General features: G+C 31.8%; 2 protein-coding genes across 2 annotated transcripts in view; both read left to right on the plus strand.

The window, feature by feature from the left end:
* The window catches only part of LOC134838125 (protein sidekick-like), a 60,337-nt gene extending 52,495 nt beyond the window's left edge, over positions 1-7,842 (plus strand). Inside the window, exons 4-10 of the mRNA XM_063853590.1 lie at positions 274-427; positions 1,332-1,729; positions 2,050-2,756; positions 4,838-5,026; positions 5,090-5,470; positions 5,589-5,791; positions 6,599-7,842. Coding sequence (XP_063709660.1) covers positions 274-427; positions 1,332-1,729; positions 2,050-2,756; positions 4,838-5,026; positions 5,090-5,470; positions 5,589-5,791; positions 6,599-7,754 — 3,188 coding nt within the window. The 3' untranslated portion in view covers positions 7,755-7,842. The remainder of the gene's footprint in view (positions 1-273; positions 428-1,331; positions 1,730-2,049; positions 2,757-4,837; positions 5,027-5,089; positions 5,471-5,588; positions 5,792-6,598) is intronic.
* A 2,526-nt stretch (positions 7,843-10,368) lies between these two features.
* On the plus strand, positions 10,369-12,676 carry LOC134836991 (ATP-dependent DNA helicase Q1-like). Its single transcript, XM_063852294.1, has 3 exons — positions 10,369-10,596; positions 10,655-10,789; positions 10,850-12,676. The coding sequence occupies exons 1-3, from the start codon at positions 10,410-10,412 to the stop codon at positions 12,640-12,642; spliced, it is 2,115 nt and encodes a 704-aa protein (XP_063708364.1). The 5' UTR covers positions 10,369-10,409; the 3' UTR covers positions 12,643-12,676.
* The last annotated feature ends 419 nt before the right edge of the window (positions 12,677-13,095 follow it).

Below are 13,095 nucleotides of genomic sequence, written 5' to 3' on the forward strand. Positions count from 1 at the left end.
TGCGTCGCATGTACACTCAATCAAGGCAATATTTTCACACAATCAATTTTAAATCCTTAATTACCCTCTCATTCCTGTGACCGATCATGTGGAAAATGAAATGACAATATAAATAGAATATTAAATACCCCCCCGCCCCGAAAATTTATGTACACAAAATTATGCAAATTTTATTGAAAACATACACAAACAACAACAACAACACACATTTATTTAATCGAAATTATTATTATCGTTATTTTAATCATCATTTACCTGTTTTTCTCTCGACAGTGCTACGAGATGAGTTCCGCATTGTGCCACCGAAGAATACAGTAGCAATAGTTGGGGGACCTGTGATTTTGCCGTGCAGTCCTCCGAGAGGCATTCCAGAACCATCGGTGCTGTGGAGTAAGGATGGAAAGTCGCTGGATTTGGGAGGAAAAAGGTAAGAAATTTTTGTTTTTTTTTTATTTTTAAGGTCGCTCCAAATTTTTTTCGAGCCTTTTGTCCCAAAAACTTTTTTTCAAAATGGGGGCAAAATACATAAAAAAAAATTGTGAAATACTTTTTCATACAAAATGACAAAATTTAAACAATTTTTGGTCATTAATGAATATTTTAGTTGTTTTATGGTATTTACATTGAGATTTGATAGTTTAAAATTGATCTCAAAGTATTTCAAGTTAAAAATTAAATAAAAAAAATATCATAAAAATAACTGTCGAAAAATATTTTTTTTTGAAAAAAATTTTGAAGAAGAAAATTTAAGTAAAAATACCATTTTTATATACAAAAATTCTTATAAATTTTAATTTAAAAAAAAAAAATTGGAAAATTTCTTGAAAAAATATGAAAAATGACCAAAAACCGGTCAATTTTAATGAATTTTTCAACTTTTTTTTTATTGTGCCCCATTGGATTTTCAGCTTTTGAAACGGGACAAAAAGTTAAAAAAAATTTAGAGCGGCCTAAATATTTTTTTTTTTAATTATATTATTTTTCGAAGTAAATTTGATAATTCTCAAGCTTGATATTCATCATAAAATTTTTCTTTTGAAATTTTTCTTTGAATTCCTTTTTCTTGAATTCTTGGTTCTCAAGATTGAAAATTGAAAAATAAAAAATACGTAAAAAATACTTAACTTTCATTTTTGAGCCCATTTCATGATTTTCAAGCTTGAAATTGATCAAAAATTAAAGAAAATTTCTTTGGATGTCTTTCTGATGGTTCTTAAGCTTGAAAATTGAAAAATAAATCAATATTAATAAAAGTTAAATCAATTTAATAAACAAAAATTTCAAAATTTTTACCAAATTTCAAAATTCTTACCAAATTTCTTCATTTCCAGACTTTCTCTCGTCGATTCCGGCAGCTTAATGATCTCCGAAGTGCAAGCAAGCGACGCCGGTTCATACGAATGTTCAGCCCAAAGTATGGCAGGCAGTCGAACAGCACCTCCTGCAATGCTCAAAGTTCTTGCGCCGCCAACTGTCATCCGAGGACCTCACGATACGGAAGTCATTGAAGGCGAAGGCTTCGATTTACCCTGCGAACTTGCCGGAGATCCCGTTCCTACTGTTTCTTGGCATCGCGAGATTGGAAATTTACCGGAAGGAAGATCGCGCGTCTTACTTGACAACACATTGCGCATCGAGGATGCACGTCCCGAAGATCAAGGGCAGTACATTTGCAAGGGACAAAATGAGGGAGGAAATGTTTCAATTACTGTCATGCTGCATGTGTATGGTAAGTGTTTTTATATGCTTTTTATAGAAATTTCAACGAGAAAAAATTAAAAAAAAATTAAAAAATGATTTTTTTTTTTTAAAAATTGTTCTAAAAAGTTGAAAATAAAGAAAATTTTTTCAAAATTTTAAGCGAAAGAAAAAATTTTGAGAGGCCAAAATTTTTAATATGAATTTGATTGAAAATTTTGAAAAATTTTCGGTTATTTTCAACTTTTTAGAGCCTTTTTCATAAAAAAGCATATTTTTAATTTTTTTTTATAATTTTTTTCATTTTCCTCTCGTGTCATGAAAATAATTTTCATTTTCTTCCGTGTTTAGCTGTGCCAACATTCGTCGAGGCACCTGCTGATGTCACCGCAAAAGAAGGCGAAACCGTGAAAATGCCTTGTCGTGCACAAGGACGCCCGCGCGTTCGTGTCGTGTGGGATCGCGTTGGTCGTTTCACTCACGAAGAGCCCAAAATTTCGTTCAGCACGCGCAACGACCTGCTCTCGAACACGAAAATGTCGCCGCTACGAACGAAACGCAACGGCAACAACGAGACAACAGCAACGCCAACGACAAATGTCACAACAACAATGGCAGCAAATGAAGAAAACCACGACGATGCACGTACAAAGCGTGAAATAAATGGCTTGCACATTGTCAACTTGCATGAGGAGCAATTTGATGATGAATCGGTGCGACACAAACGTGTTCCCACGCGTGATGCCATTTCACTGTTGGATGAATTTGATCAGATAATGCGCGATAAGTCGGACAATTTTTCTGCTGACGACGATGCGGATGCGGGAAATACTGCCGCTGCCATGGCGGGAAAGACGTTCCGTCGACGACGCACCGAGGAAGAAATTCAGGAAATTATGCGAGCGTCGGCAGCGAAACGCGCAAAACGCGACATCAGTGTCAGTGGCGTCTCAGATCCCTCAAATGTGCATTTTTCAACGCCGAGCACCATCAGCAATTATTTAGAAATCAACGAGAACGGTGACCTACTTTTGCGTGACGTTACTCATAATGATCAGGTAAGGACTTTTCTCTCCTTTCGCAGTCACCTATTTATCATTCATGTTCTGTGTGTGCATTTTATGTCAAGCCAGATTAATTGATTTTACCCATGAGCACATATAACATCAAGCTGATGATGGTTTTACTCGAACACACACACAAAATTTTTTCTCCATTAAATATTTAGCTGTATCTATTTTGGTTTTCGTGGTTTGAATCAAGGCTCGTTGGCAAGCAAAAATATAAAAATTTTCCCACGGAAATGGGCATTGCGCAGCCCTTTGCCGCATAAATACTTTTTATCCACTAATACGTGATAAGTGAAATCAGTAACACGTTGTTCTGATATAATAATCCATTAAAACATCATTAGCACATTCACGATGTAGATGACGAAATAGCCAACCAGCGTAATAAATATATATCAATGGATGTGTGATGTGACAAGAAATGTCTAACGATGTGTGAAGTTTTACCAATAAAAAAAATTGTCGTCAAGTTAGTGATTGTAATGAAAAGGAATTGAATTACTTGAGCGTATTTTCAAAAAATTTTTATAAAAAAGTGTTTCTTGTTATTAAAATTGATTCTCTTCTCATTTTTAGTAAATTCAGTAATTTTTGAAAATTAAAAGACGAAAATTCATGTTAAATAATTTTTTTTAGATAAAAAAAGTATTTAAAAAAAAATCCCATATAAAAATGTTTTAAATTTCGCCCTTGGAAAAAGCTAAAAATTTTTAAATAATTAAATTAATTTTTAAAAAATAAATATATGATTAAAATTCATATAAAAATCATACATTTATTTAATTTTTATAAAAATATTTTCTAATATTTTTAAACTTTTATGAAGCTTTTTTAAGGACGAAATTTAAAATTTTTCTTAAACAGGAATTTAAAAAAGAAATATAAAACGTAAAAAAATGCAATATTAAATATTTTAAAATTTTAACCATCTAAATTTAAATTAATTAAAATAAAATTTGAGCAAAGAAGGATTAATTAAAAAAAAAATATAGAAAATTTCCATGTATAATAATTTTTTTTATATTATTCATAAATTTCAATGTTAGAAGTAAACAACAGAATAAAAAATTTAAGCTAATAATATTTTTTTTTTATTTTTTTGACGATTGAATGTTTAAAATTGTTTCATTTAAATTTTTGTTTAACAATTTAAAATTTTTTTTTTAGTTTTAATTATTTTTTTAAACCATACAAATTAATTAATAAAAAAATTAATTAAAAATTTAAAAAAAAATTAATAAAAAATAAAATTAATTAAAAAAAATATTATAATTATTTTTAAAAGTTTTAATTTTTTTTTTTGATTTTAATAATTTTTAATTAATTTGATTTAATTAATTAATTTAATAATTTTAAATAATTTTTTTTAATAATTCAAATAAATTTTTTAAAAAATAAAAATCATTCGGATAGACATTTCAAAAAACTAAATTTAAACTTTGAAATGTCTTTAGGTCATCAACGAGCCGAACATTTAATAAAAATGCATTAAATGATCGGATGTCGGATGAATGAATGGCTAAAGTAACACGAGTAGCATTTTTTTAGCACTGTTCTTTGCACACAGGAAATTTATGTCAGTTTCAAACTTTTACTCTACTTTTACTTTTTCCTCTCGAGTGAAAATTAGTTTTATTTTTTTTTTTTGGCAAACGGATGAGTTTAAACGGCTGTGTGGCGATTATAATAATAATAATAACTTTGGAGAACGGAAAGGGGGCACTTTGAACATAAATTCTGTGACAAACTGTTAGAAATTGCCTTCCAGCCTACCTTTTTATGTCGCACAGAACTTTTTTTTCGGAGAAATATTAATAAAACATGAACAGCATTTAATGTGTGCCAATCATGGCTTATTACGGTGTCGTTGTTGTTCGGTGTGTGTGTTTGTGTGACTCTTATGACGATGATAATAATAATAAAGGAAAAACATTAAGGGATTGAAATGATTGGGAAAATGACTTGCATTAGTAAATTGAAAAAGTATTGAAATAAGTTTTTTCGAGTGTGTGTACCTTATTTGCGGAAAATTTATTTTTGTCTGTTTTTTCTCTCGCTCTCGTTTTTAGGGATGGTATGCATGCGCTGCATTAAATGAAGCCGGAAGCATTGTGAAGAAAGTGTTTGTACGTGTAATGAGTAAAGATGAGACGGATGACGAGGAAATGGATATGGCGAGTATTCCCGAGCCGCAAGGGAGTCGTTGGGGATCTGCCCTCAACATCATGATAACGGCTGTCGTATCAACGTCATACAACGTAAGATAATCTCTCTCCCCAATTTTTTTTTTGCGTGAATTTCATGAAATTTTTTTAAAACAGTCTCTGGACGTCTATTGGGAAACGTCGGAAAATCTCCATACGGGTCCCGTTACGCTGTATTACAGACCCGTGCCTGCTGTCTTGCCAAACGTGAATAATGTCTCGCCTCGGGGCGCGTACAAATCACAAGCTGCCGCTTTGGATACAAAGGAGCACACGTTGAACGACTTGAAGCCGTACACGGAATACGAGATTTTTGTGGCGGCGCCCAAGGGTCTCGGCGGAATGGTGTCAAACATTAGAAAACGACGAACAATGCCATCTGCACCGTCGGCACCGCCAACTGACATAAAAGTCGGCATCATTAATACGACGGCAGCTTTTGTGCGATGGTCTCCGCCGCCATCGCACTTGCTGAATGGAGAATTAACTGGATACAAGGTATGAAAAGAAACAATTTTTTTTTCTTGTTTGAAGATTTTTCTTTTCATTTTGTGCAACTATTTAACGAAAAATGTTTTCTTCCTTCTTTTTTTTTTGCTTTCTTTTTATGGCACAGATCCAGATAAAATCCAATGCAACTAACAAATTACTGGGGCAAATGTCTCTGAACGCAACCACACAATCTGTCGTAATTAATAGTTTGAGTCCCGGAGGACGATATATCGCACGAGTTGCGGGCGGAACAGCAGGAGGATATGGTCCGTATTCGCCTCCAGCTGCCCTTCACATGGATCCGTCTTTCATTATTCGACCAGCAACGTAAGTTTTAAAGTTAATTAAATTAAATTGATGAAAATATTTTGGATACCGTTTTGAAGCAAATTTTTTAAATTTATAATAATTTTTTTTATTTGCAAAATTTAACATTTTTGATTTAGAATTATGAATTTATGTTTAAAATTACTTAAAATATATAAAAATTTTCAAAGTTTCTACTTGATATCTTTCACTATAATTTTATTTTTTATCGGATTTCAAAAGTTTTGAATAAAATATGAAGAATTTTGAGTTTTTCAAAGCATAAAAAGTAATATTTTCAAGTAATTATTATTTTAAATTCTGAAAGTTTTGTGAATTTAACGAGGAAATTTAAATAAAATTATTTTTTTCCATACAAAATTAAAAAATTTTTAAGAAAAAAATTATATTAAAATAAATAAAGTTTATTTAAATTAAATAAACAGATTTTAACAGAAATTTAATTATTTGTCAAAAGTAGAAAAATTGACTATCTCTTCTTTGAATTTTCTAAAAAAAAAAATAATTAAGAGTAATGATAATTTTCTTTCAAAAAACTGAAGATTTTTAAAATAATTTAAAAAAAATTTATTTTAATATTTTTTAATTGAAACTCTGAGAGCTTTGTTCATTAGTTCAAAAATTAAAAAAAAAATTGCCAAAAAATTAAAGATTTAAATTTAAAGATTTTTCTTTTTTGATTTTTTTTCAATATTTTCTAAAATTTAAAATGATTAAAAATGAAATTCAAAAAATTTTTGAAAAATGTTTCATGCTAAATTTTTTTTTTTTTTTCAAAAAATAATAATTTTTTTTTTTTCTTTACAGATCTGATCCAAATTCTGGATTTTGGACTGCTGGTTGGCTGTCATTCATCGCTCTCGGCGCTTTGGGTGCCATTTTGCTTGGCGGCGCTGTTTTCGCCATCGTTTGGGCTCGCAAGAACAAACGCAACATGAAAGCTTCCTATCCGGGCGTAACTGGCGTCACAGGAACCATGATTCCCGACAAACAACACACCCTTTGGTTACACGGAAATTCCCTCGTGAAACCCACACATTCGCTCGCACAAATTTCCGAATATGCCGAATTAACAAATCATCAAAACGGCACTGCCAAAATACTCAACAACTCACATCCGGAGCCATATGCGACAGTGACGCTGCAACGTGGCGGTCAAACGAGCGACGATTCGTGTGTCAAATGTTCCCAATCGCCAAGCAGTAGTGAGTACAATGCGCCGCTACGGGAACCCCTGAACTTGCAAGATATGTTACCGCCGCCTCCCGATCACCCGTATGGCTCTTACATGCCAATTAACACGACAAACATGACAATTCGTCACAATCCGCTGAACCCGAATCCGATATCGCCGCAAGTGGGACGTCGCATGCCTCCGCATCCGCCACGATGGGTGCCCAATAGCATGCATAACACGTCGCAAACGATGCATCACAATCACGCGAGCATGCATCATCCCCCACCTATCCCGAATTTCCCACAGAATTGGATGCAACAGCAACGCTTGAATGCCGGGCTCGACATAAATCCGCCCGAAGTGTATTCCGAGAACGACTACGAGAGCGGATCCGTGCTTTATGAGCAATGTTATCGTCCCGACCCGAATCCAGAGTTCTTTAATAGGGGCGGCGAACCAACCGAGGAGTTTTATCGTAATGTCAACATGGAATTTTATGGCGATTATTACGACGAGGAACATCCGGCGTCGCCTCCAGGTCCCGCACCAAGCGACTATCCAAGTAATAACTCAAACTTAAGACTGTTGGGCGGCAATCAAGACAGCCCAGTTAACTCACGTAAGCAATCTAGAAGTACCGCAAGTACACAAAGTGCTCAAAGCTCAGATACGGAAAGCGATGACGATGCCGGAGGCGCTGCCGATCATCGATGGACATCGCGTCCCGGGCGTCGAAGTCGCAGCAGATCGAAAAGTAACGATAGGAAATACCGAACGAATCGATAAGCTGTGTGTCGACATGCTGTTGCGGAGAGAGAAAAAACTTTCTGTGCCATACCAACTCTCCGCAAATAGAAAAAAACACAAAAATCAACCAGAAACACGCAAATGTAATAATATTGTGAGCTGTATTATAGTAGAAAGTAATGAAAAAACAAAAAACACACAAAAAAGTAAGAAAGAATTAATTTAGTTTAGAGTTTGTATGGAATTTTACGTAGATATATTAAAACATATTACATTTCGTTTATCACTTCTCTCCAATAACGTACGTAGAATGCTAGAAATTAAAGAAATCGGAAGAAAAAGAAACATTTTTATACAACAAGATAACACAAAATAATTATAAACATTTCCAATAAATAAACGCGATGGAACATATATTTAGCCAATTTACATCAATAAAATATACAAACAAGACATAGACAAACAAATTTTAATAGGAATGAATAAGCAAGAAATTACAATTAAAGTTAAACACATTACCAAGAAAATTCAACTCTGCCTCTGTATATTTTATATATATTTCTCTTCTCTTCTTTTATTGATCTTCGTTCCGATTCATTTGCTGCAAAATAACCAGAAATTAAAAGAAATAATAATTAAAACTGATGATGACGGCAAGTCAACCATATACTCAAAAAGCAAAAAAGTATCAAAATATTAATAATAATAATTAATTAAATCATCAAGGTCAGGGCAATTAGTTAAAATGACTCTTTTCTATGTTGTATACATATATATTACAAAAAAAATAAAAATAATAATCTTCAAAATTTCGTAAACGAACGAGTGTTCCTACTATTTAAATTTAAATGAGAGAAAAAAGTTTATTTTTCGTGAAAAGTAATAATTATTAAAGAAATGAAAGAAAGAAGAGTTTATAATTATATATAAATATATATATGAATATGAAGAAAGAATGTTAGTCAGCATTTGAAGTTACCCGCTAATCCTGCTATTTTTTATTCCATGCCGTCGCCGGTGTAAATGATAATAAATAAATAATTGATTCTTATGTAAATGCAAAGCTTTTTTCTGTTAAAATAAAAAAATATAATATAAAAAAATAAATATAATTATTTGTATATATTAAAAAAATATATATTTTAAGTTTTTTTTAAACAACAACAAAAATATACAGAACGAAATCAAAAAAATAAATTTCTTATAATTTTAAAATAAATAATTATTAATTTATCAATAACACTGCCTACAAAAAAATATATAAAAAAATAAATAGCTTGGATGTTGAATGATGTAATGAAAAAAGAAATCGAAAAGATAAGTTCAAACATATCTTTTAAAATAAAAAAAACATTTAGTGCAAAAATAAATAAAACAAAATGCATTTACAACTTTTCAACATTCATATCGTTCGACGTTCTGTTTGTGCAAACATAATAAAAAAAATAAATATAATAAAAAATCAACAAAGAATCAACCAATAAAACAAACTATATAAATAATAATATAATTATAAAAAAAATATAAATTATATTCTTATCTAGTCTTTCTCCTTTAAAAAAAATTATCATTTAATTATTATTAAAAAAAAATAATAATAATAATTATACAAAACTATTATGTTTAAAACAAAGTGTAAGTAGAGGCCATAAAAATAAAAATTTATACGCATCATAATCCCATCATATACATTTTCATCTCATCATCTCATCATATTGGAATAACAATTCAAAGGTAAAAATGTCTTGCATATCATCATCAAAAAAGAAAAAAATCATTGTATCTTCTCTAACTCTATAAAAAAATAAAAACTTATTATATATATTTAGCAAACGTTGTCGTCTGTAGCATTTTATCGCATTCACATCTCTCTCATTAATTATCATTATCTTTCTATTATCATTCATTGCATCTCATAATCTAAATCTCTAACTAAAAAATTCACTATTAAACGTAATAAATAAAAAAAATAAATAATAATTAAAAAAGACTAAAAAATTTGTAGCGCTGTATGATATTTAATAACATTGGCAAGATTAATAAAAAATAAAATAAAAATTTATACTACAAAAAAAGTAACTAAAATTAATAAATAAAAAATAGCTACATACAAAAAATAAATAAAAAAATAGATTAAAGTTTAAATTAAAACGTAGATCAAAAAAATTACCTTTGAAAAATAGTTAAGAATAATTAGTATTAAAAGTGACGACAGACAAGTTTAATACTAAATAAATACAAAAAAAAAATGATAATTTAGTATAAATAATAATGATATAAAATTAAATAAATTAAAGGGAGTTATTATTGTTTGTAAATATAGGGAAAAAAACAACAACAAGAACAAAAAGTGCGTAAATATTATTAATTTTTTGACATTATTATTATATTATATTATAATAAAAATAAATAAAAAATGCAACAAAATGAGATAAAATAAAAATAATTGTTTTCTTTTTATCATTTTTTAACTTTTAAACATTTTCGCTTTGAAATTTATCAAAAATTAACAATTAACGAACTTCTAAAACAAAATTCTTAACATGCAGCGCCATCTTTTGATGAGTTCCTGATCCCGCCAAAAGACAGCAACTCACTCAGTAACTCAATATTTGTAAACAAAACGAGGACTCGACGTGTGATTGTTGAAAATTTTGTATTTTAAGTGAAAAATAAAGGAAATAAGGACTTACCATGACTGAAAATGATCCTTGGTTCGAGCGAGAACTCCAAAAAGTTGATAGAGAATTGTTGGAAGTTGAGAAACAGCTGTCGAAACTCACAATTAAGCGTCGGAAATTGTTGGAGTTGAAGGAATCGCTGAAAAATAAACAATTACAAAAAAAGGCACAAGAGCTTTCGAGTCAGGATTGGGAAGGAGGTCAGTTAATTTCGGATTTTTCATAGATTTTTTTTAAAAATATTTTTTTTACCTACAGAAGAGTATCCTTGGTCCGCAAAAGTTCGTGAAATATTGAAGAAAACTTTCAAACTCAGGGATTTTAGACCTCAGCAGTTAAGAACAATCAACGCTATTTTATCGAAACAGGACGTTTTGCTACTTGCTCCAACTGGTAAGCGATATTTCATCATTTTTCAATCGTTTTTCGAATCAATTTCTCAAAATTTTTCAGGCGGCGGTAAAAGTCTTTGTTTTCAATTGCCGGCATGCGTCACTTCTGGCATCACAATTGTCATTTCGCCCCTTTTATCGCTTTGTGAGGATCAGATTTGGTCACTTGCTCGTCTCGGAATCGATGCTCGCATGTTAAATTCGACCACAGATAAAGAATCTTCCTCGACAATTCATAAGCTTTTGTCGGAAAAAGGCAGTAATTGTCCCATGAAGTTGCTTTACGTGACGCCTGAACGACTGGCGAAGAGTAAACGTTTCATGAATTGCCTCCAAAAGGCACATGGCTTCAAAAAACTCGATAGATTCGCCATTGATGAGGTGCATTGTTGCTCGCAATGGGGTCACGATTTTCGCCCGGACTATAAATTCCTTGGAACTTTGAAGACTTTGTTCCCGGACATCCCGATTTTGGGTGTGACAGCGACAGCAACGCAAAAAGTCATCGCCGACGTGCAAAAAATGCTGAATATCAAGCATTCGTTGCTCTTTAGTGCGCCATTTAATCGACCAAATTTGTATTATCACGTCTTGGAAAAGCCCTCGGAGAAGGAAAAAGTCATCGAGCTGCTGGCGGATTTGTTAAAAAATCGCTACAAAGGAATGTCGGGGATTATTTACACTTTTAGCATCAAAGACGCCGAAGAACTCACCTCAGAACTGCTACAACGTGATATCCGAGTGCGACCTTATCACGCCAACTTGGATAGCGACAAAAGAACCAGAATTCACTCCCGTTGGCTGAACGGCGAGATTCAAGCGGTGATCGGAACTGTCGCATTCGGGATGGGAATCGACAAAAGTAACGTGCGGTTCGTCATTCATCACACAATCGGCAAAAGTATGGAGAATTTTTATCAGGAAAGTGGTCGCGCAGGTCGTGATGCCAACTATGCGGAATGCATTTTACTCTATCGCCTCCCTGACATCTTCAAAATTACGACAATGATGTTTTCGGAGCACACAGGCCTCAAAAATGCCTATTCCATGGTCGAATATTGCATAAATGGCTCGAAATGTCGTCGAACGTTAATTGCAGCGCATTTTTCGGATGTTTGGGAGGAATATTCTTGCGGAAAAATGTGCGATCATTGTTATTACGCGGACAGACCTCAAGGAAGAAAAATTGACGTTACTGAAGATTGTCGGGCGTTGCGAAGAATTATTCGACGTGCTGACGAGCTGAAACAAAATCTCACAGCTTTGAAACTCGTGGATGCGTGGTTAGGCAAAGGACCTTCTACATTGCGTTTTGAGGCAGTTCCCAGCTACGAACGCTTCTACGCCGAACAAATAATCGCTTTTTTGATCATTAACGACTATTTGAAGGAAGAATTTAATTTTACGCCGTACACGACTTATAGTTACATCAAAGTTGGACCTGAAATTATACCGGAAACGGGAATAACTTTTCAATGTGCGCGTATTTACAAGTTGCCAAGTGCAGAAAAACTGAACAAAACTCCGACAAAGGCAAGAAATTCAAATTTGGATGATGAGGAAGAAGCGGAAGAAGTTGTTTTTGTGTCGTCGACGGAGAAAAAGAAGCGAAAAAGAGTCGTTGTTGAGGAAAGTAGTGACGATGAAGAGCCGTTAGTGACGAGATCAACTCCAATTGCGAAGAGACACAGTACAAATGGCGTGGATGAGAGTCAAATGTCGGTTAAAGAAGAGGAGAGCATAGAAATTTATGATGAATTGGAAGAAACTGGTAGAAGAACTTGCATTAAAAGTGAAGGAGAGTTAATTGAAGTGTGTGAGCCGCTGGAAAATGATGTGATACATTTAGATTAGTTCAATAGAAATTCAATAAATTTGTTTTTTTATATGGAAGCATTATATTTTTTTTATTTTAAGTTTGAGAGCAAATGATTTTTTTAACCAAAATTCCAAAATTTAAAAAAAAAATAATAAAAAAATATTATTTATTTTTTGTGATCAAAAAAATTCGATTTGTATCGATAATTATGTACATATAATTTTTTTTTCAATTTCCATAAGCCCATTAACAACTGAAAATTTTTCTATAATTTATAAATTAATTAGTTTTTAACTTTATTTAACAAAAAAAAAAAACAAAAAGTCGAAAATTTTACATGGCATAATAAAAAATTAATAATTTATTTTTAAATTTTTTTATATTTTTTTTTTTTTTTTTCGAAAATTTATATCAGACTCATTAATTTTTGGTCAAAAACTCAGTGTATTTTAATTTTATTTTCAACTTTTTAGGGCCCTCAATAAAAA

The sequence above is a fragment of the Culicoides brevitarsis genome, chromosome 1 (genome assembly GCF_036172545.1).
Source record: "Culicoides brevitarsis isolate CSIRO-B50_1 chromosome 1, AGI_CSIRO_Cbre_v1, whole genome shotgun sequence".
Lineage (NCBI taxonomy): Eukaryota > Metazoa > Arthropoda > Insecta > Diptera > Ceratopogonidae > Culicoides > Culicoides brevitarsis.